Source organism: Pelophylax lessonae (genome assembly GCF_965119305.1).
Source record: "Pelophylax lessonae genome assembly, chromosome: 9".
In the NCBI taxonomy this organism is placed as follows: Eukaryota; Metazoa; Chordata; class Amphibia; order Anura; family Ranidae; genus Pelophylax; species Pelophylax lessonae.
In genome coordinates, this window is record NC_138776.1 from 15,494,247 (window position 1) to 15,519,146 (window position 24,900).

The 24,900-nt window shown below is 45.8% G+C and overlaps 1 protein-coding gene across 1 annotated transcript in view; it reads left to right on the plus strand.

The window, feature by feature from the left end:
- Positions 1 to 21,366, plus strand: part of UBTD1 (ubiquitin domain containing 1) — a 104,162-nt gene extending 82,796 nt beyond the window's left edge. The window contains exons 2-3 of the mRNA XM_082269271.1: positions 17,879 to 18,106; positions 20,794 to 21,366. Coding sequence (XP_082125397.1) covers positions 17,879 to 18,106; positions 20,794 to 21,179 — 614 coding nt within the window. The 3' untranslated portion in view covers positions 21,180 to 21,366. The remainder of the gene's footprint in view (positions 1 to 17,878; positions 18,107 to 20,793) is intronic.
- Positions 21,367 to 24,900: the final 3,534 nt, after the last annotated feature.

The window sequence follows — 24,900 nt, forward strand, 5'->3', positions numbered from 1 at the left end:
TCGGCTTCGGCCAAGAATTTCATTTGGGTGCATCCCTAAAAAAAACCTTTATTTCTGCTGTTCATCTGCTCTTTACCATTCTTTTGACAAGAAACTTTTTATTCCAAAAACCTACGTTGGCCCAAACTGTTGATTTGGATGAATCCGCAGACTGAATAGGTCTGTTGCCTAAACAGACAGTAGGTCGATCAGATTGGTTTGACTCCTACATTGAACTAGCACACTGTATGAAGAAGTCTGATGCTGTCCTGTTATTGGCACTTGTCCAAGAAGAACCTGAACATTTCTCAATCAGGGAGCCGCAACTGGACTGGTCAGGGGTGTCCTAGCATTTTTATTGTGCAAGTTGGCTTGGCAGAGGACTCTGTTCAATGTACAGGGGCTTAGCACTCTGATTTGAGGGCAGGGAATTAGGACTGTGTCGTAAAAGGGTTGGACTGATGACTCTAATATAAGAGGGAGGGGGGCTGAGAACTCTATATTAAAAGTCCTCAGTGCCCCCCCCCCCCTTTTCACATTAAAGGGGAGGGGGGAAGACTGAATTAAGAGAGGGAAAATGAGGACTCTGCAGAAGTGGTAGAACTGAGGACTCTGTGAAGGAGGGGGGGGGGGACTCTGAAATGAAAGGGGGGCTAAAGACCCTGATGTAAAAGGGAGGGGGACTGAGGACCCTAATGTGAAGATGGGGCGATGGGACCAAGGACTCTGCTTTAAAAGAGACGGTGAATGAGGACTCTGTTGTGAAAGTGGTAGGGCCGTTGAAAGGGGCAGGGCACTGGGAACTCTAATCTGTATTGGGGGGGGGGGGGGGTATAACTTTGGCTTTTTTTTTTTTACAGGTTTAAATCCTGTATTTTTTTGCTAGAAAATTTAGAACCCCCCAAACATTACACATTTGTTTTTAGCAGAGAGCCTAGGGAATAAAATGGCGATCATTGCACTTTTTTATGTCACATGGGATTTTCTCAGCAGTTTTTTCAAACTCCGTTTTTTTTTTGGACAAAATTACATTTTAATGAATTAAAAAAAAAAAAAAACACTACATATACCCCAGATATGAAAGACGACGTTACGCCGAGTAAATAGATACCAAACATGTCACGCTTTAAAATTGCGCACGCTCGTGGAATGGCGGCAATCGACGGTACTTAAAAATCTCCCTAGGCGATGTTTTAAACACCTTTTACAGGTTACCTGTTTAGCCTTACTGAGGACTCTGATTTAGGAGAGGGAAAGTGGTTACTCTGTGAAAGTGGTAGGACTGAGGACTCTGGGGAAAGGGGTGGGTGGGTGGGTGGGTGAGGGAGCTGATTACTCTGAAATTAATGCTGGGAATTAATGCTGGGACCCAGCTCAAATTAGAGCTGGGAACTCTAATTTGAAAGGGGGGGGGGGTGAGGACTCTGATGTAGTAGGGTGATGGGGGAACTAAGGACTCTAATGTAAAAGGGAGGGGGGGGTGCTGGGAACTCTGTGAAGCAAGGGGGAGGGGGCACCCCTAATGTGAAGGGGACTGGGCTCTCTGATTTGAAGGGGGGAGGGGAATAAGGACTCTAATGTAAAAGGGAATGGGGCAGATCACTCTAATGTGAATAAAGGGGGGCATCCCTAAGGTGAAGGGGACTGGGCTCTCTGATTTGAAGGGGGGAGGGGAATAAGGACTCTAATGTAAAAGGGAATGGGGCAGATCACTCTAATGTGAATAAAGGAGGGGCACCCCTAATGTGAAGGAGACTGGGCTCTCTGATTTGAAGGGGGGAGGGGAATAAGGACTCGAATGTAAAAGGGAGGGGGGCTGATCACTCTAATGTGAATAAAGGGGGGGCATCCCTAAGGTGAAGGGGACTGGGCTCTCTGATTTGAAGGGGGGAGGGGAATAAGGACTCTAATGTAAAAGGGAGGGGGGCTGATCACTGTAATGTGAATAAAGGAGGGGCACCCCTAATGTGAAGGAGACTGGGCTCTCTGATTTGAAGGGGGGAGGGTAATTAGGACTCGAATGTAAAAGGGAGGGGGCTGATCACTCTAATGTGAATAAAGGAGGGGCACCCCTAACGTGAAGGAGACTGGGCTCTCTGATTTGAAGGGGGAAATAAGGACACTAATGTAAAAGGGAGGGGGGCTGATCACTGTAATGTAAATAAAGGGGGGGCACCCCTAATGTGAAGGGGACTGGGCTCTCTGATTTGAAGGGGGGGGGATAAGGACTCTAGAGTTCTCAGCCCCCCCTCCCTTTTACATTAGAGTCCTTATTCCCCCCCCCTTCAAATCAGAGAGCCCAGTCCCCTTCACATTAGGGGTGCCCCCCCCTTTATTCGCATTAGTTCTCAGCCCCCCTCCCTTTTACATTAATGTGAATAAAGGGGGGCATCCCTAAAGTGAAGGGGACTGGGCTCTCTGATTTGAAGGGGGAAATAAGGACACTAATGTAAAAGGGAGGGGGGGGCTTATCACTGTAATGTAAATAAAGGGGGGCACCCTTAATGTGAAGGGGACTGGGCTCTCTGATTTGGGGGGGGATAAGGACACTAATGTAAAAGGGAGGGGGGCTGAGAACTCTAATGTGAATAAAGGGGGGGGGGTCCCTAATGTGAAGGGGACTGGGCTCTCTGATTTGAAGGGGGGGGGGATAAGGACTCTAATGTAAAAGGGAGGGGGGGCTGAGAACTCTAATGTGAATAAAGGGGGGCATCCCTAAGGTGAAGGGGACTGGGCTCTCTGATTTGAAGGGGGGAGGGGAATAAGGACTCTAATGTAAAAGGGAGGGGGGCTGATCACTCTAATGTGAATAAAGGAGGGGCACCCCTAACGTGAAGGAGACTGGGCTCTCTGATTTGAAGGGGGAAATAAGGACACTAATGTAAAAGGGAGGGGGGCTGATCACTGTAATGTAAATAAAGGGGGGGCACCCCTAATGTGAAGGGGACTGGGCTCTCTGATTTGAAGGGGGGGGGATAAGGACTCTAATGTAAAAGGGAATGGGGCAGATCACTCTAATGTGAATAAAGGAGGGGCACCCCTAATGTGAAGGAGACTGGGCTCTCTGATTTGAAGGGGGGAGGGGAATAAGGACTCGAATGTAAAAGGGAGGGGGGCTGATCACTCTAATGTGAATAAAGGAGGGGCACCCCTAATGTGAAGGAGACTGGGCTCTCTGATTTGAAGGGGGAAATAAGGACACTAATGTAAAAGGGAGGGGGGCTGATCACTGTAATGTAAATAAAGGGGGGGCACCCCTAATGTGAAGGGGACTGGGCTCTCTGATTTGAAGGGGGGGGGATAAGGACTCTAGAGTTCTCAGCCCCCCCTCCCTTTTACATTAGAGTCCTTATTCCCCCCCCTTCAAATCAGAGAGCCCAGTCCCCTTCACATTAGGGGTGCCCCCCCTTTATTCACATTAATGTAAAAGGGAGGGGGGGCTGAGAACTCTAATGTGAATAAAGGGGGGCATCCCTAATGTGAAGGGGATTGGGCTCTTCTGATTTCAAAGGGAGGGAAAGTGATGGAGAAAACCTCATTGGGGTGCCTTTTTTTAATATTTATTACTTTTAAAGGGTGCCGTTACTTAATAAAGTTTGGGAAACGCTGGTGTGGAAAGATGCAGTTCGTTGGGTTTAGGATTCCCAGTTAATGACATTTCAATGTTTGATCCACCACATGACATCTCCATTTTTATTTATGTTTTGTTTCAAGATGTTCCTTCCCATCACTTCTGATAGATTGATCGTAAATTAACCCCCCCCCCCCCTGCCAGAGTCAGTTACTGCGCCCATTGCCAATTTGGCATTGATACGCTCAGACTGGATGTTTAAGACGTCGGGCTATTTTTATATACTTCGCCATTAATTTTTATTACCTGAAGAGATCCCGGCGCCGCAGGTCTTGTTTACTTTAGGCTGGCGATTCCCTGGCATTCATATAGAGCGCGAGTACATGCGACCTCAGCGGCAGGTTGGAATCAGGACAAGGGGACCCCCCCCACAAGCATTGCTCCTGGATGGCTGGGGGGGAGGCTCGTGTCCTGGAACACTAAAGGTGATGGAGGGGATGGGGGACTGAAATACTGAAATGTGAAATTTTGATTAACATAATTAGAGAACATCAGTCTAGTAGAAGAATTGTGTGTCCATATAGAGTATACACTACTGCGCAAAACTTTTAGCCAGGTGTGAAGAAATGCTGTAAAGTAAGAATGCTTTCAAAAATAATACATTTTAATTGCTTATTTTTCGAAGACCCAGTTCACACAGGGGCGACGCTACTTGCTGGGGCGACCTCGGCGCGACATGCACGTACTTCATATCATTGAAGTCAATGCAGGTTGCCCCAAAGTAGTACAGGACCCTTTTTCTAAGTCGGAGCGACTTGTGTCGCTCCTATTAAAACGGGTCCTGTGCTAATCTATGGCAGGCGACCGACCGCGACTTGTCAGGCGACCAAGCAGTGTTGCCAAGCTACCAGATTGAAATTTACTGACACAACATCCAAAATTTACTGGCACAGCCAAGTTTTTACTGGCATTTGCAAAAGTTACAAAATTACAGTTTTAAGTGCAGATTTCAGTATTTACGCTACAAACAAGTGCAAAATGCAATTAGAAAATTGATTTAAGGTAGATATTAAGGCAAAAAACCTATATTTGTTATTTTATTTTGGATATAGTAAGGTAATAGCTTAGGGACAGAAGGGCAAGAAATTAGAATGGAGACACACACACACACATGAAATTAACTCTCACAGTGACACTGACTGCAGTGTGAAGCAGCACAGATACCCGACACGAGTCACAACCCTCCTGAGTCACAGTGACAGTTTCTCTCCATGCCAGGTGGACCCTTCAGTCCACTCCAGTCCAAACAGCACTGACAGTCCCGCTCCCCGCTTGCCTTGCTCTCATCCTTTGGACCCACACACAAGGCTTTGGCCACTCGGCTTGGCTCTCGTGCACCATGACATCACAGGATGTACGCTCAGGCACCGCCTCTGCTAGACCCGCCCCCCACTCTGGCACTGCCCAAACACACTGTAATAGGCACCCGGATGTTCTCGGCCGGCTCTGAACCAAAACTGCACATGCACAGTTCAGAGTGGAGCATCACAGCCATATTTTTTACTGGCAACCTTTCCTTGTTACTGGCATTTACTGGCAGAAGAAAAGTGCCCAGTTTTTACTGGCTGCCAGTAAAAATACTGACGGTTGGCAACACTGCGACCAAGTCGCCTGACAAGTCGCGCTAGTGTGAATGGGGACTTAATTTACAAAATGCAAAGTAAGCAAAACGGAAGAAGGAAACTAAGTGTCCATTCACACTGGTACGACTTGTCAGGCGACTTGGTCAGCCTGACAAGTCGCGGTCTGTCGCGTCCCATAGTGTAGTACAGGACCCGTTCTAATAGGAGCGACACAAGTCGCTCTGACTTAGAAAAAGGGTCCTGTACTACTTCGGAGCGACCTGGAGTGACTTGCATAGACATTCATTTTATGAAGTCCGTGCAAGTCGCGCCGAAGTCACGCTGCACGTGACTTCACAGGTCGCAATTTGCTATCTTTGCCCTGGGCACTGTATGATCTTGTCCCGGCACTGGGAGCCGGTACACCTGGGCAAGGCCGGGGTTCAGCGTTAAAACCCATAGACTGTGTAATAATAAGACAATTCAGTACATGGTGGAGTTTCAGCAAATGTAAGAAGAGACGCGGTATTGTTGGCGGAAACATTCGCCTTCTATTTTGTAGAACCCTCCACGCTCTGCATTGAGTCTATTCTAGTAACGTGCGTGTGACCGGTGCCCCCCCCCCCCTCCCATCGGGGTCTAGTAAATGCTGAGTTGCAGAGCATCTTGCCCCAGGTAAGGAATGCCTGTGAAATTAAACGACCTTGTAAGGCGTCAGGTTTTCCTGAATCAGCTTTAATTTCACGCTGTGCGCAGCTTGAAATAAAACCGCCATTTGTCGTCTCTTTCCGCAGAGTACCCAGCCCCCTCCCCCCCCCCCCTCTCCAAAAATGCATAAAAAGCTAATTTCTCTCATAGAAGATCATTTGGCACTCGCCGTTGATGTGCGTAATAATCTGACAGCACAAATTGCCGATTTGCTGAAAAAGAGAATTCCGGCGTTCTGTTGTGTTAAGCAGATCCATGTTGATCTCACTGTTTATAAAGGTCCAAAAAAAATACTTATAGCCCAAAAAGGATCCTTTTCAGATTAACCCGCTTGCCAAGCGCATTGCGCCATTATACGGCGGCAAAGAGGCTCTCCTGTGCCGGATCAGGCTCTTCCGGGTAGGGGGCGCGCCGGCTGTGCTGTGATTAGACAACAGCCCAAGCTGATCAGCGGGTGCCGGCCATTGGATGACCACCGACACCCATTGATCTGCAGGGAGGAAGTCAGGACTAGACGTGCAAATTGTTTCAGGTACAAATGTAAATTTGGATGCATTTTTTTTAACGAATTCCAAATTTTCTGAACAATTCGTATCAGTCGAAAAATATCGACTGATTAGAATTCTGTTTGAAGAATAGCTGGTTGTCCATCGACGATGCGAATCTCCTTTTTTCCACCACAAACCAAAGGTGGTCTATTGGATGAGATGTGGTGGGTGTGGAGACCATTGGAGTACAGTGACCTTCACATCCCAAAGGTGCTCTATTGGATGAGATGTGGAGACCATTGGAGTACAGTGACCTCCACATCCCAAAGGTAGTCTATTGGATGAGATGTGGTGGGTGTGGAGACTATTGGAGTACAGTGACCTCCACATACCAAAGGTGGTGTATTGGATGAGATGTGGTGGGTGTGGAGAACATTGAAGTACAGTGACCTCCACATCCCAAAGGTGGTCTACTGGATGAGATGTGGAGACCATTGGAGTACAGTGACCTCCACATCCCAAAATAAATTTATTGGATGAGATCTGGTGACTGTGGATACCATTGGAGTACAGTGACCTCCACATCCCAAAGGTGGTCTATTGGATGAGATGTGGTGGGTGTGGAGACCATTGGAGTACAGTGACCTCCACATCCCAAAAAGTGGTCTACTTGATGAGATGTGGAGACCATTGGAGTACAGTGACCTCCACATCCCAAAATGTGCTCTATTGGATGAGATGTGGTGAGTGTGGAGGCCATTGGAGGACAGTGACCTCATTATCATGGTGAAGAAACCAGTGGTGAGATGATTGAAGCTTTGTGACATTGTGCATTTTCCTGCTGGGAGGAGCCATCAGAAGATGGGGACACTGTAGTCATAAAGGGAATGGACATGCTCAGCAACAATACTCAGGTAGGCTGTGACATTTAAACCATGCTCAGTTGATACTAAAGGGCCCAAAGTGTGCCAAGAAAATATCCCCCACACCATCACACCACCACCACCATCCTTAACCGTTGATACAAGGTAAGATGGTCAATGATGCCAAATTCTGACTCTACCATCCGAATGTCACAGCTGAAATCGAGACTCCTCAGACCAGCCAACTTTTTTTTTTCAATCTTCTGTTGTCCAATTTTGGTGAGCCTGTGCTATCTTTAGCCTCAGTTTCCTGTTCTTAGCAGACAGGAGTGGCACCCGGTGTGGTCTTCTGCTGCTGTAGCCCATCTGCTTCAAGGTTTGATGTGTTGTGCGTTCAGAGATGGTATTCTGCAGACCTTGGGTGTAACGAGTGGTTATTTAGGTTACTGTTGCCTTTCAATCATCTGGAACCAGTCTTCCCATTCTCCTCTGACATCAACAAGGCATTTTTCTCCGCTCACTGGATATTTTCTTTTTTTTTTTTTCCCACCATTCTCTGTAAACCTGAGAGATGGTTGTGCGGGAAAATCCCAGAAATACTCAGACCAGCCCGTCTTCCAACAACCACGCCACGCTCCAAGTCACTAAAATCCCCTTTCTTCCCCATTCTGATGCTTGGTTTGAACTTCAGCAAGTCGTCTTCACCACGTCTAGATGCCTAAATGCATTGAGTTGCTGCCATGCGATTGGCTGATTAGCAATTTGTGTTACCAAGCAATTGAACAGGTGTACCTAATAAAATGGCCGGTGAGTGTAGTCGATACTTTGTAGCGTGATTAAAAGATATTGATTATACTGTAATAAAATGTATATACAGTAAAGCCAAGTTTTTGTATGTTGAATAGAGTAGGGATCAGGACAAGGGTCTTCAAACTATGGCCCTCCAGTTGTTCAGGAACTACAATTCCCATCATGCCTAGTCATGTCTGGACATGTCAGAGTTTTACAATGCCTCGTGCTGTATTTTGGCCTAGGCCAGGACTTAGCAGGGGGGCAGCAAAAAAGCCGCCCCCTCCACCTGAGTCTCTCTCTCTCTCTCTCTCTCTCTCTCTCTCTCTTTCTCTTTCTCTTTCTCTTTCTCTTTCTCTTTCTCTTTCTCTTTCTCTCTTTCTCTTTTTCTCTTTTTCTCTTTTTCTCTTTTTCTCTTTTTCTCTTTTTCTCTTTTTCTCTTTTTCTCTTTCTCTCTTTCTCTCTTTTTCTCTTTCTCTCTTTCTCTCTTTCTCTCTTTCTCTCTTTCTCTCTTTCTCTCTTTCTCTCTTTCTCTTTCTCTCTTTCTCTTTTTCTCTCTTTCTCTCTTTCTCTTTTTCTCTTTTTCTCTTTTTCTCTTTTTCTCTTTTTCTCTTTCTCTCTTTCTCTCTTTCTCTCTTTCTCTCTCTTTTTCTCTTTCTCTCTCGTTAAATCTCTCTCGTTAAATCTCTCTCGTTAAATCTCTCTCGTTAAAAAAAGGAGTGGGGGCGAATTTACATTGGACGCCCCCCTTCCCCTCCTATTTTAATCTTGTCTAGGGCAGCACAAAACCAAAGTACACCACTGCCTCATGGGATGTGTTGTTCCGCAACAGCTGGAGGGCCGTAGTTTTGAGGATCCCCGAGTTAGAACCTCGGTAAGGTTTTGTTACTGGTCTGCGTCTCCACTGGGGATGTTCACCTGCTCTGCTTATCAGTTGTCACCACTACATCACCAATCTGGCCTCCAAATATCACCCAAACAGTCCTCTCTGTTCCTCCCAAGACCTCCTGCTCTCTAGCTCCCTTGTCTCCTTGCTGCCATGTGATTGGCTGATTAGCAATTTGTGTTACCAAGCAATTGAACAGGTGTAGCTAATAAAGTGGCCGGTGAGTTTATAGCCGGCATCCAGTTTTACACATGCGTGGGTTAACCTAAGTAGCGGCATAAACCCATCTACAGCTTGGACTGGGCTCTACATGGCGGCTCTGTATCTCCAGGCATGGAAATCCACCCACGATGTACATTGTACGCCAAAAACCACCTGCGTGTAAGAGCCCTAAAGGCAGGCAGTTCAGTTCTCACGCTCTCCACCAGTTCCTTAGCTCTGACTTTCTTCTAAGTCCGGTGCCGAAAAATTTGGGCAAACCCTTTGCACCGCTTGTGGGTCAATCTGATGAACTTTCCTCCATCCAGCCATATAAATAGTATCTGTCCTGTCACATGAGGGTCGCTCATTCATTTTCTTCTCTTAGGTACCAGAGCCAATAATTAAATGTAATTGGTTTATTTGTAGCTTTGCCGGGGGGCTTACATGGCACTAATCTCCCGGCCTGTCAGATGCTTCGTGTAATCCACCCATTGTGCTCAGATGCTGCAGATTATTCCATGGGTAATTCACCGAGCTATAAATACTTTGCTGTATGAAAGTGACCTTTAACCACTTTAAGACAGGAAGGATTTTTCCCCTTAGGCTACGTTTCCACTAATGCGCCTACAAAGTCGCGCAACTTTGTAGTGCGACTTGTTTGCGGCTTCATCTGGGGACTTCAGTGCGACTTCAGGTCACACTGAAGTCGCCCAAAAGTAGTGCAAAAAACTTTTATCAAGTCGCTGTGACTCAAGTCGCAGCAGTTAGAACGGTCCTAATTGAACATAATAGGTCTTGACTTGCAATGCGACTTGACGTGTCAAGTCGCACTAGTGGAAACGGGGCCTTAACCACTTCAAGACCAGTAGGATTTGCCCCCTTAATGACCAGGCCCTATTTTGCGATTCGGCACTGCGTTACTTTAACGGACAATTGCGCAGGCGTGCAACGCTGTACTTAAAAAAATAAATAAATAAATTGATGTCCTTTCCCCCCCCCCACAAATAGAGCTTTCTTTTGGTGGTATTTGATCACCTGTGCGATTTTTTTTTTTTTTTTTTTTTTTTTTTGAGCTATAAACAAAAAAAGAGCGACAATTTTGAAAAAAATACAAAAAAATAACTATTTTTCACATTTGCTATATAACATTCTCAAAAAAAATGTAAATCAAAATTTTTTAACATTTTAGGCCAATTTGTTTTCTGCCACATATTTTTGTTAAAAAAAAAATCTCAATAAGCGTATTTTCTTTGATTGGTTTGTGCAAAAGTTATCGCGTCTACTAACTACGGGAAAGATTTATGTAAATTTTTTTTTTTTTTTTTTTTTTTTACTAGCAATGGCGGCGATCTGCAATTTTTTTTTTTTTGCGGGACTGTGACATTGCGGCGGACAGATCGGACCCCTAACTGACATATTTGACACTTTTTGGGGTACCAGTGACATTACTACTTTTTGGGGTACCAGTGACATTACTACAGTAATCAGTGCTAAAAAAATGCACTGTTACTATAATAATGACACTGGCAGGGAAGTGGTTAACATTGTGGGTGATCAATGGGTTAAATGTGAGCCTAAGGTAGTGATTCTAACTGTGGGGAGGCGTGGCTTGTGTAATGACCATGGAGACATGTGATCCTGAATAGAACAATCACATGAGCTCTGTGATCATTTCAGGGAGAAGGACGTTCGGCTGTGTTTACAACAGCCGACCGTCCTTCCCTCTCAGCGGGGAGCGATCGTGGGTGTCAGGCGGCAATCGGAGCCGCCTGACACACGCATCGGCTTCCTTGCTGCTGAGTGGCGGAGGGAGCGTGCAGCCGGCGGCGCTCACTCGCCTCCCCTAGCTTCCTGCGCGCGGCCGACGTACCCCTACGTCGGTTTGCGCAGGAGAGCCACCCTGCCGCAGTATATATGCGGCGGGTGGTCGGGAAGTGGTAAAGCCACGGCCAGCAGCACCCTTCTTGTTTGGTGGTACCCTGCAGGACCCACTCTATATTACCAAATGTATTGGGACCAGGGCTGTATTTAATGCAGGGAAAAAGGATCAGCTGCCCCGGGCCCAGTCATTGTTGTGGGGCCCAAAGCAGCTGCCCCTTGAGCCCGCACTGCCCAAAAATAGTGGATTAAAGCGGGCCCAAGAAAATGTTTGCCCAGGGTCCAATCAATATTAAAGAGGGCCCTGATTGGGACGCCCGCCTCAACGTGCACATGAACTTTAATGGCATCCCAGTCTTAGTCTGTAGGGTTCAATTATTGGGTTGGCCCATCGTTTTCAGCTATAACAGCTTCAACTCTTCTGGGAAGGCTGTCCACAAGGTTTAGGAGTGTGTCTATGGGAATGTTTCTCAAACTTTTTTTTTTTTTTTTTTTTTTTTTTTTTAGTTGAGGCACCCTTTAAAAATTATGGACAATCTTGAGGCACCCTGTCCATAATTTTTAGAGAGTGCCTCGATTGTCCATAATTTTTGGAGAGTGCCTCGATTGTCCATAATTTTTGGAGAGTGCCTCGATTGTCCATAATTTTTAGAGTGCCTTGAGATTGTCCATAATTTTTAGAGTGCCTTGAGATTGTCCATAATTTTTAGAGTGCCTTGAGATTGTCCATAATTTTTAAGAGGAGACGAGAGGCGTTTTTTCTCAGCTAAGCACACTCTCCTGCATGCCTACTTGAGCTAAGGGCAGGAAGTAAATGCCACATAAATCATTTGCCCTTACTCAAAATGGCCATGGGCAGAAATGCGCTGCTAGGGGGTGTTTTTCAAAGAGATTTCTCACCACAATAAAAAATGGGGACGTGGATGGATGGGGGAGTTTGCTTTAAATAGTAAAAATTAAGTAGTGTTTTTTAGTTTGTGGTGCTCAGATGCAGTGAAGATTCGCTTTAACTCACCTTATATACTGAAATATACTCGATCGTGGTAAAATAGTCTATTTCACTATACAATCCATTTGGCGCTGAGCAGGACGGGGTGTACCAAGATGGCCGCTGGTGGATCGGCTTCCCCGCTGCCTAATGGGGGTGCAAACACGCCTCTAGGAGCGCTCCCGCGAACCGCCGTACCTGTATATCTGTGGCGGGTGGTCGACAAGTAGTTAAGAGGTTAAACTGCTCTCATTTACAGACACAAGTTCATCCCTTTTGCTCTAAAAGAAGGAAATGATACATTGTAAAGCATTGTGTTTATAGTTATCTAGCAGCCTTACCAATGTTGATAAACATTTGCCTGAGGCCCCGTTCACATAGGGGCGACGCTACTTCGCACCGCAACCTCCGAGGTCGCGGTGCGAGCAGCGCGCCGCAACCTCGGAGCGGCCACCACGGACTTCATAACATTGAAGTCTATGGCGGTCGCTTCCTGGTCGCCCCAAAGAAGCTCCGGACCCTTTCTCTTAAGTCGGAGCGACTTGTGTCACTCCTATTAGAACGGGTCTGCAGCTTCCCTATGGGAGGCGACCTGTGAGGCGACCAGGTCACCTCACAGGTCGCCTTAATGTGAACGGGGACAGAGGCTCTTTATTTTATTTTTGTGACAGCTGTGAGTGAGCAGAGAACTGCTTTGTAAGAATCGAGGACATGCCAATTTAGGATTGTGAGGATAGGATGGGATGGGATGGGGGGGGGGGGGGGGTTGCATCGGGATCTGGATTTTCTTCTAACGATTAATCGTGCAGCTTTAGTGTGTGCTGAAAAATTGCATCTAAAGGGAAGCAGGCCCTGCCACTTTCCTCATTAGAGCCCTGAAGTTGTGAGTGTGTGATCTCTGTACATTGCAAGGATTGTAACAAACTTTGTTGCAGATTCCTACCTTTTGTTATTCTGAAGAAATAGCTGTTTGATTGATAATCATGTCACTCACATTCACTCACTGGGACACAGAGAAACAGACAAACAATGATTTCTTCAGAATAACAAAGGGAAGGAATCTGCAACAAAGTTTGTTACAATCCCTACAATGTACAGAGATCCCCCAGAGGGGGAGGGGTTTTCTCAACAAAAGTGGAGTTGCTCTTTAAAGAAATATTCCAGAAATGGGAATGATTACGCAGTTGCATTGGTCCAGTGTAGGTATGTATGTGCCATACTCATGGGATCCCAATGAAAGCTGAAATGATCATAGTAGATACCACCAGGTTTGCGGTTAGAGATCTTGGGGCCCCATACTGCCCACCTGACAGGGCCCCGCCCCCACCCACAGAAAATATCAAATTATATTTTGCTAAACATACACTAAAATCCTCATATGACATATTTATATATTCTGAAACATCCCCCTGTGTTCCCGCTGCAGCTGCTAGTGGGAGAGGAGGGAAGCCGGCAATGCTGTGGGGAAAAGGGGCGCACGGGGGCCCGGAAAGCAGGGGGATGCAGGCATAGATGCTAGAACCGATCCCCTGGCAGCACAAGTGGAGGGAGGGAGTGGAGGAGAAGCCGTCACCGCTGCAGAGAGAGGCAGACGAGGATCGGTATCTGTCTGCAGTAAGGCAGTACAGCCGGCCCTCCTGCTCAGTAGGTGCCCGGGCCCCCTTTTTGAACTGATGGGACCTTGGCCCAGTACAGAAGGGCTGGCTGTACTGCTTTATTAGCAGCCCTGGGTACCACTTCTAGGGATCTCCACTAGCTTCCAGGGCCCCAAGCAGCTTCCCTGCTGCATTGTGAACACAGGAGATCAGCTGCTGTAGGCATGTGCTCCATTCAGAGGATGCTTTACCATAACGTATACCAAGCTTTCTCTGGTTGGACGAGGTGGAGAGACAGGATGTTGATGTCACAATCTCTGATTCGTCCAACCGGAGAACGCTTTGCAGGCATTGAGAACATGCAAACTGCTCTCTGAATGGGGCCGATCCTGAGCAAGTGACCTTCTGTGCTCGTGATGCAGCAGTCAGCCAATTGGAACAGGGCTCGCCACACAAAGGGTGGTGATAAATGAGTACTCGGAATGGTCTGGTGTGGAAAGTGAGGTCCGCCAAGGATCTGTCCTGGCACCAATCCGATTTAATTTATTCATAAGCGACCTAGAGGATGGGATAAACAGCACACTATCGGTATTTGCGGACAATACTAAATTAAGCAGGGCAATCACTTCTACGCAGGATGCGGAAACTCTATGAAAAGACGTGAACAAAATAATGGAGTGGGCAACTACATGGCAGATGAGGTTTAATGTTGAAAAATGTAAGGTAATGCACTTGGGTGTCAGAAATACGAACGCAAGTTACTCACTAGGTAGAAGCTCTGGGGGAATCCAAGATAGAAAAGAAACTGGGGGTCCTAGTAGACAACAAGCTCGGCATGCAATGCCAGGCTGCTGCAAGCAAAGCCAACCGAATACTGGCATGTATAAAAAAGGCGAATCACTCCAGAGAAATGATAATTCTCCCACTTTACAAGACTCTGGTCTGGCCGGATCTGGAGTATGCCGTCCGGTTCTGGACACCGGTCCTCAGGAAGGATGTGCTGGAACTGGAGAGTCCAGAGAAGGGCAACAAAGCTAGTAAAGAGAATGGAGGATCTCCGCTATGGGGAAAGACTACAAGTATTGAACTTCTTCTCTCTCTTGAAGAGACGCTTGAGAGGGAATATGTTATCAATGTACAAATACCATACTGGCAACCCTAGCATAGGGAACAAACTTTTCAGTGTAGGGGAATATAAAAGGACTCACGACCAGTCACTAAAATTAGAAGAGAAGCGGTTTAACCTTAAACTGTGTAAAGGGTTCTATACCGTCAGAGCGGTAAGGATGTGGAATTCTCTTCCACAAGCAGTGGTGTCAGCAGGGAGTATCCATAGTTTCAATAAACTATTAGATGGGCACCTTAACGACCACAACAGAAAGGGATATACAATTTACTATTGACACGAACAATAATACACACTGTCACAGGAGTCACTTTGGTTGGGGGACCTGTGGAACCCAACTTACCATTGAGAGGGTGAGAAATCCTTCTCTCAACTCCCTGGGTCCCTCTTATGTGTAAGTCACCCTGTGTCTATTAGGCGCACAGGGTGACCGAGAAAATTATGGACAACGTGGTGGACACTGAGAATGTTGTTTTGATTGCTTCAAATGGGACAGTGATATTTGTCCACAGTATCCCTCAAGAAATATAAGATACAATAATTCCACTGTATTAGAATGATAGACCATTGTATGAGCTTTGACTGTTGTAGACCGTTGCCATGAAGTCTGTGACTTCAGAATGGCCAGGGAGTTGCTTGGATGTGAATTCCATGTTTTTCAATGTAGGAGATGGATAGTCTGTTACTGGTGGCCTCCTGCTATTGTCAATTGTTTAATACGGTGTTCTGTGTTTAAACGTAGGATAATGTGTATTGTATTTTGTTCTAGCCTTGTTTCTGTGCTGAGTAATTAACATGTTAATTATAACATGTCTAGATGTGGATTCCCATTCACCTATTGTTTTTTGTCCAGATGGCTAGGTAATTAGTGCAGGTTAATTATATTTCTGTATCGTCTGCATAGGATAATGTAATCAGGCACCTGACCTGGTGGGGTAATCTGATCAGGAGGGGAATGCCCTCCTGTGTGGTATATATTGTGTGTGAGTTTGTTAGATAAAGGTTCCAGATCTATACAAGCTAATTATTGGCTAGTATTGTATGGGGGGCGGCTAGAATATCTAATATCTATGTTCAAGACTGAAGGTAGCGGTATTCTGACGGAAGCACACAAGCACATTGTGGGGTCGTGGTTCCATTTACATTGTTACAGGAACACTCATCATAGGTTTAACTGGATGGACTGGTGTCTTTTTTGCAACCTCACTAACTAACTAAGTGTGAAGCTAGTGGAGATCACTGTAATAATGGTGTAATCGAGTCCCTACATAGATATCCAGCCTCTAGAGCAGTGGTCTCCAAACTGCAGCCCGGGGACCAGATGCAACCCTTTGCATGCCTTTATCCGACGCTTGTGGCACTATTTCTCTTATTGACACCAACAGTGGGGGCATATTTCTTGCCACTGACACCAACAATGGGGCACTATTCCTCTCACTAACCTCACAAATAGGAGCATTATTCCTCCCACTGACACCAATGATGGAGCACTATTCCTCAATTAATACCACCAATAGGGGCACTATTCTTTCCGTTGACACCAATGATGGGGCACTATTTCTTCCACTGACACCAATGATGGGGCACTATTTTCCCCACTGACACCAATGATGGGACACTATTCCTCTCACTGACACCAATGATGGAGCACTATTCCTCCATTATACCACCAATAGGGGCACTATTCTTTCCATTGACACCAACGATGGAGCACTATTCGTTCCAGTGACACCAATGATGGGGCACTATTCTCCCCACTGACACCAATGTTGGGGCACTATTCGTTCCAGTGACACCAATGATGGGGCACTATTCCTCCCACTGATACCAATGATGAAGCACTGTTCCTCCTACTTATACCAATGATGAACCACTGTTCCTCCCACTGATGCCAATGATGGAGCATTATTCCTTCCAATGACACCAATGATGGGGCACTATTCCTCCCACTGACACCAATGATGGGGCACTATTCCTCCCACTGACACCAATGATGGGGCACTATTCCTTCCACTGATACCAATGATGGGGCACTATTCCTTCCACTGATACCAATGATGGGGCCCTATTCCTTACAATGACACCAATGATGGAGCACTATTCCTCAATTAATACCACCAATAGGGGCACTATTCTTTCCATTGACGCCAATGTTGGGGCACTATTTCTTCCACTGACACCAATGATGGGACACTATTCCTCCCACTGACACCAATTATGGGGCACTATTCCTCCATTATACCACCAATAGGGGCACTATTCTTTCCATTGACGACAACGATGGGGCACTATTTCTTCCACTGACACCAATGATGGGGCACTATTCCTCCCACTGACACCAATGTTGGGGCACTATTGCTTCCAGTGACACCAATGATGGGGCACTATTGCTTCCAGTGACACCAATGATGGGGCACCATTTCTCCGACTGATACCAATGATGGGATACTATTCCATCCACTGATACCAGTGATGAAGCACTGTTCCTCCCACTGATGCCAATGATGGGGCACTATTCCTCCCACTGATACCAATGATGGGGCACTATTCCTCCCACTGATACCAATGATGGAGCACTATTCCTTACAATGACACCAATGATGGAGCACTATTCCTTACAATGACACAAATGATGGGGCACTATTCCTTCCAATGAGACAAATGATGGGGCACTATTCCTCCCACTGACACCAATGACGGAGCACTATTCCTTACAATGACACCAATGATGGAGCACTATTCCTCCCTCTGATACCAATGATGGAGCACTATTCCTTCCAATGACACCAATGATGGAGCACTATTCCTTCCAATGACACCAATGATGGGGCACTATTCCTTCCAATGACACAAATGATGGGGCACTATTCCTTCCAATGACACAAATGATGGGGCACTATTCTTTCCAATGACACCAGTAATGGGGCGGTATTCCTCCCTCTAAATATGTGGCATTGTTTACTCCCACTGACACTGGGACATTTTTTTCTCCCAATGGCCACAGTCTGGCCCCCTTTAGGTCTGAAGGACCGTAAACTGGCCATTTGTTTAAAAAAGCTTGGAGACCGCTGTAATGGAGGGATCCCACAGGCTCTGATATATACATAGATGCATATAATTTACAGCTGAAGTTTAAGTCTGACAATGTTACATTGTAACAATATTTTCTGTACATCTTCCCCAGGACGTAATGAACCATTAAAGAAAGAGCGACCAAGGTGGAAGAGTGATTACCCCATGACGGACGGCCAGCTCCGCAGCAAAAGGGACGAGTTCTGGGACACCGCGCCGGCATTTGAGGGGCGCAAGGAGATCTGGGACGCACTGAAAGCGGCGGCCTATGCAGTGGAGGCCAACGACCACGAGCTGGCTCAGGCCATTGTGGATGGGGCCAGTATTACATTACCTCATGGTAAGTGCAGTGCTAGAATTATCTCCAAATACACAAAAAGTCGATGTAAACCCCAAATATGAACTTCTTTTTTCCTCCACTTTGTTCTGTCATTGAAAGAATTTTATTTTATCTGGTAATCTAAATATAGTGCAAATAGTGTCAAAAATATAATTATCAACAGAAAATACTAAATGTATAATAACATAATGCAACAATGTATCTGTGTACTTTTGAGTGTAAACATACATTGTTGCATGATGTTATTATACAAAGAGCATTAAGAGGTTATTTGATTTTACCCTGTAAACTTTGATGATAATTTTATGGGCACATTTTTAAACTGGATTAGATGTACATGATTTTGGCTATAATTAGATTATCACATGCCTAAGGAGTAGTGTTGGCACTCCTTTTTAGATTTGCATTTAGGCTCTATTCACGCCAGTAGGTGTGACCGAACACACACACACACATGCATTTTTGTGCTTTATGCATATTGAAATAAATGGGCTGTCCTAAGTGCAAAAAGCATGTAAAAAAAGGTGCCTGCATCATTTTTATAAATTGCACCGCATCAAACTACAAGGCTTTGCCTTGTATATGGTCAGGGCCATGTGTAAGGCAATTGTGATTGTTTGCCAGAGGTTGCAGCATATTATTGCCGCTCACTGACTGGTTGCTAGAGATTACTGCATATAATTTCTGTTTGCTGAGTGGTTGCTAGAGGTTACTGCTCACTGGTTGCTAGAGGTTACTGCACATCATTACTGCTCACTGGTTGCTAGAGGTTACTGCACATCATTACTGCTCACTGACTGGTTGCTAGAGATTACTGCATATCATTTCTGCCTACTGCATATCATTTCTGCTTGCTGACTGGTTGCTAGAGGTTACTGCAGATCAATACTACTCACTGGTTGCTAGAGGTTACTGCACATCAGTACTGCTCACTGATTACTAGAGGTTACTGCACATCCTTACCACTCACTGATTGGTTGGTAGAGGTTACTGCACATCATTACCGCTCACTGATTCTGATTGGCTGCTAGAGTTTACTGCACACAGTGATCGAAACGATATCGGTTTTTCGTTGCCGATACCGATATTTTGGTCAATGCATATCAGTATCGGCCGATATTTTCGTACATTTAAAAATCTTTTTTTTTTTTCTTTGACAGGTAAATCCCTCCGCTACACTTAAAAGCATTCAAAACGCCAAGTTTGGCTGTTTTGAATGCTGTAATTTTTTTAATCTGGTGCCAGTACCCGGATCTCCCGCGGGGGGGGGGGGGGGAGACGACGTCCCCTCCTGCTCCTTGTAATGACAGCCGAGCGGCTTCCAGCCGCATCGGTTGTCATTACAAGACAGCCAACCATCGGCTAAGGACGCCAGTACCGGGGTGAGCTGCAGGCATCACTCCGCTACAAGCACTTTCGCAAAATATCGGCAATTTCGGACACCTTGGTGGCCGATTCCGATATATCGGGGAAAGGGCAGATCGGCACATCATTATTACTCACTGATTGGTTGCTAGAGATTACAGCAGATCATTACTGTTCACTGATTGCTTGCTGGAGGCTACTGCACATCATTACCTATGCATCAAATTGTGGGTGTGGCTAAACTACTTTAACAGTAAGGGAATTGGTATATACCAGGATTTTAGGCATGCACTATAAACAAATTGCAGGGTTGAGGGGTGCACTGCATACAGAGCGCAGGGTTGAGGGGTGCACTGCATACAGAGCGCAGGGTTGAGGGTTGTGCTGCGTGAAGATCCCAGGGTTTAGGGGTGCGCTGCGTGCAGAGTTGAGGGGTGTGCTGCACGGAGAGCGCAGGGTTGAGGGGTGCACTATGTGCAGGGTTAAGGGGTCCTGTATGTGCAGAGTGCAGGGTTGAGGGCTGTGCTTTGTACATCCAAGTTCTCCAGACCCTCCAAGGTCATAGCTTCTCCCCCCAGATTCCAGTTCAAAGCTCCAACTCCCCCAGTACAAAGCTTTTCTCCCACCCCAGATCCTCTCCCAACATTTGGAAACTTCAGAGTGGGGCTACAAAACAGCAGCTACAACTTCCACAGGACTTCTGTGCAGGCTGCTGGCTTTATGTGGAGCTTGTGCCTTTGTAGATCCCCCCCCCCCTTCCCTCGTCTGCTAGAGATGTGTAAAGCAGCGGGGGATCTGAAAAGCTGCCGACAGAGGAGTGCTGTCACTTGTAAATTCAGAAGCAGCACTTCTATATATACAACTGAGAGTAGTGAGCAGCTAGCAAGTGATCAACGCGGGTGGCGGAACTCGGGCTGAAAAAAAGACCTGGCAGCAGCGCGGGCTCAAGGGCAGCTGCTTTGGACCCCCCCAACCATGGTTGGGCCCAGGGCAGCTGTCCCTTTTGCCCTGCATTAAAGACTGCCCTGACTATACCTGTGGGATCCCGCTAGAACAGCTGTTCTCAAGCAGGGTTCCTTGAGCTGTAATTCTGTGACCTTCCATATGATGGTGCTGGCATAGTTCCAGGTTCAATACCTCTTGGCAGAGCCAAGTGGTATTTTGGCAATAGTGGCATTCTGACCACTACTGAAAAAGGGGCATTCTTACCACTGATCCACTACCAATGGAGGGGCATTTGCTCAATGAGCCCCCAATGTCAACTCATTGGGATTTGCTCAATATTTGGGAATAAAAGTAACCCTGTGTTTTATTGATTTCAGGTTCTCTAACCGAATGCTACGATGAACTTGGAACCCGGTACCAGCTCCCAGTTTACTGCCTGGCTCCCCCAGTTAACCTGATCACAGAAAGAAGTGAAGAAGATGGAGGCGATGCCCCAGACCCAGCCCCGAATACTAGGCGGGAGTTCCAATTGAAAGTCCGCCTTTCCACGGGAAAAGACGTTAAACTCAGTGCTAGCATGTCAGACACTATTGGCCAAATGAAGAAGCAGCTGCATTCTGTGGAGGGCATTGAACCTTGTAGGCAAAGATGGTTCTTTTCTGGGAAACTTCTTACAGATCGGATGAAACTACAGGAGACTAAGATTCAGAAGGACTTTGTCATTCAAGTTATTGTTAACCAACCGGCAGATCACCAAAACTGAACAAAAAACTAAAATTGACCAAGAATTTATGACGATACACTGGAATGCTTTAGAAGACAAGCAAAGGCTGGCTGCTAAGTCCTTCTTTCCTTTCTTGTCTTTCTTTTCGATGATGGCCACCTTGTAGGAACACATAGGTTTGGGATGGAAAGATGACCTCAGAGATCCTTAAATGCTGCACTATTTTTTTTTTTTTATTGTCTCGGTTGCACACACTGTTCACCTCATACAAAAAGATGTTTTATGCCTGCTAATGACCATATGGCCTGAATTCCAAACTAGCATAGGACCAAGTGGATGGGGATTTTGTATGATCGACTGGGTTAACTCTTCCATTCAGTATATCGACTGTGGTCGTCATGTGAAGGAAATGAGTTGTTTCAGCATTCAGTCAAGTGAAAGTGTATCTAAACCTAAAATGTAATATGTTATTGGTTACCCATTCTTATGCCTCGTACACACGCATCGATTATTGGCCGGGATTTTTCGGCCAACGTCCGATCTGTCGATTTTCGGCTTGTTAGTATGATGCTTCCGACAACCGACACCGACTTTTCGGCCGAAAAAAATCTGGTGTGCAGGCTATAAAATTTTTGTTTGCCGTCAACACAATGGCCGATTTTCCGTCAGTCAGTACAGATTTCGGCAGACAAAAATCTGATGAGCAAGACTGGGCATGCTCAGAGAAGAAAAAACACACGGAAAGTTAACCAGCACATGACATCACTTCTGAAGTAGATTTTTGTTGGCCGAGAAAATTCGTGTGCAGTCTAGGCACATTCCAACCAACAAAACATCACTCTGGACAAAAGTCGGACGATCGGTTGGCCGATAATCATTGCGTGTGTACGAGGCATTAGATTTGGTGGCTGCATTTGTGTAGACATGGTTTGGCAAGGACAGAAAATACCTGTTAATTCTGCCAAAAAAACTATGTCCTTTAGCAAGCCTTACCTAGTCTTTGTTGTGAAACCACTTGTCCCTGCAATCCATTATGTAATGATAATGAGCAAAGGCAGACATGTTTGAAGTCCAGCCTGATTGACCAGCATGGTCAATTTTTGGCAAGGACGCAAAATACCTATTAATCTTACCAGAAATTTGATGTCCCTTCCTTTTGAAAAAGCCTAAAGAACCTTGTCTTTATTGTGAAGCCACTAGTCCCATTAATCCAGCTATGTCCAAACTATGGCCTTCCAGCTGTTCAGGAACTACAATTCCCATCATGCCTAGTTATGTCTCTGAATGTCAGAGATTTACAATGCCTCATAGGAATTGTAGTTCCTGAACAGCTGGAGGGCCATAGTTTGGACACCCCTGCATTAATCCATCATGTAAGGGAGATGAACAAAGGCGGGTATGTTTGACTTGATTGACCACCATGGCTGCCTGAGTAGAATCTACGAGACAGGAAAGGTGTTATTCGTAGGGTTACCAGCTGAAAATAAAGGGAAAAAGCCACAACATCTAAAGACCGGTAAGCTTAATATAATTCATTTTGGGTTTTAGATAGACTTTAAGCTGTCTTTTGCACTTTGGAAAACTGAAGAAAGTATTTGGGTGCCGATCAGATGTGGGATTGCCGTAGACCTGGTCAACCCACGACCTTCTAAATCGGCAATGTATGCGAAGTTAACTTAGGAAAATTGTAGGAACTTAATAGTTCCTTGGTGATTTAGGTACTGTAGGGTTCTAAGGATAGGTCTGTCATTCCTCCAACACAAATGTGTAAGGGACCATTATTTTTTGTCTAAAAGATGGTTTAAAGATTTTAAATTCCAGAAAAAAAATATATTCTAAACTACAACAAAAAAAATCTTTTATTTTTTCCATGTAGCTGCTCTCACTCTGTTTGCATCAATGTGGAGGATTCTGCATTACATGCTAGAAGCACCTTTTTTGTCTTGGATTTTGTACCAGATTCAAGGAGCAACATGGCTGTGGCTTAAATTATCCTTGGTTGTTTTTGGATGTCTGATTTGTGGATGACCTCTGTGTTTTTTGAAAGTCTGATTTGTGGCTGACCTCTGTGCTGCCAAACAGATCAGCCGGAATCATTGGCCTATTACTTTTTACACAGGGACAATCTCTTTTTAAAAAAGGAAATCTTCCCTATTCCCATATACGTTACTATTTTTTTTTTTTTTTTTTTCTGCAAGGGCCTAGTTGGTTATTTTCCTGACGCTCAGCAAACGAATTTGCTGGATACGTTCGCCCAGCCATCAAAAATTCCGAACATATTTTGCTTTAAGTGACACCTGCTCTGTGTAATGGTCTAGAACAGAGCAGCCCCGATCCTCTTCTTCTCTGGCCCTCTTCCCGTTACTGGTCCCTTTCTTCTGCCCAGCCCCGATCCTCTTCTTCTCGGGTCCTCTGCCTGTTACTGGTCCCTTTCTTTTGCCCCAGCCCCGATCCTCTTCTTCTCAGGTCCTCTGCCCGTTACTGGTCCCTTTCTTCTGCCCCGTGCCCCCAGAGCAAACTGCTTGCTGTTGGGGCACTCAAGCAGGCTCTTTCCCAAGCTGCGGCTCTGTGTGTCTATTCAGACACAGAGCTCAGCCACTCCCCCCTTCTCTTCTCATTGGCTCACTCGCTGTTATTGATAGCAGCAGGAGCCAATGGTTGAGAAAAGGGAACAGTACACTGCTCCAGCTGAAAATGTCCAAATTGACTAGTGGCACTTTTCCACTGCAAGTACCGGCTCGGCTCTACTCGGCCCTGCTTGGCCCGGTTTGCTTTTCCACTGCTGGTACCGCATGGTACGGTGTTGGAACGGTTCGGTACGGTACGGTATGGTTTGCTTTTCCACTAAAGTAGTACTAAAGTTAAGTGGGTGGGATAACAACGATTCTCTGACCAATCAGTGGCTAGTAGTGACTGCATGCAAAGGATTGTGGGATATGGTACTGGGTATGGTACCTCTTGGAACCACAATCGAGTAGGTACTGTTTTTGAGAGCCGTACCGTTCGGTTCCATGCAGTGGAAAAGCGCCACCGTACCGAACCGTTCCGACACCGTACCATGTGGTACCAGCAGTGGAAAAGCACAAAAGCGAGCCGAACTGTTCGGTTCCATGCAGTGGAAAAGCACCATAAGTGGTCTGGTTACTAGCCCTGGTTCGCCTCCGTAACATTGCAAGCAAATTAATTTGGCTGCACACCACTGCTGGTCCAACAATTTTTTATTGAAGATTGGGTTTTGAGGAAGCACAATGTGTGAAACGCATCAACCTGCTTTTATTGTTTTGTGTTCTGGTGGTAGCATGTACAGTCTTCAATAAATTTTGTTGGACCAGCGGTGGTGTGCAGCTGAATTCATTTGTTTTCAGGAGCCAACAGTACCCACTGCTGTCTCAACCAATGAGGAGAGAGAGTCCATGGAGAGCTGAAGTTCTCGTACACATCACTGGATCGCGATGGGGCTGCTGGACACAGATGGTTTTTTACCTTCATGCATAGAATGCATGAAGGTAAAGAAACCTTAAGCCTATAGAATGCATGAAGGTAAAGAAAACTTAAGCCTTTAGAATCACTTTAATAAGTTGATTTCCTATGATTATTGCCTTCATCCACTGGCCATAATGCAGTATTTTCTTGATTTGAGGCATTTCAGGAAAATACTGTTAATGTATGGCCACTAGATGGAGCCGACGGTCATAGGAAATCAACGTACTAAGCAAAATATGGTCAGAATTTGTGATGGCCGGGCGAATGCTTCTGACAA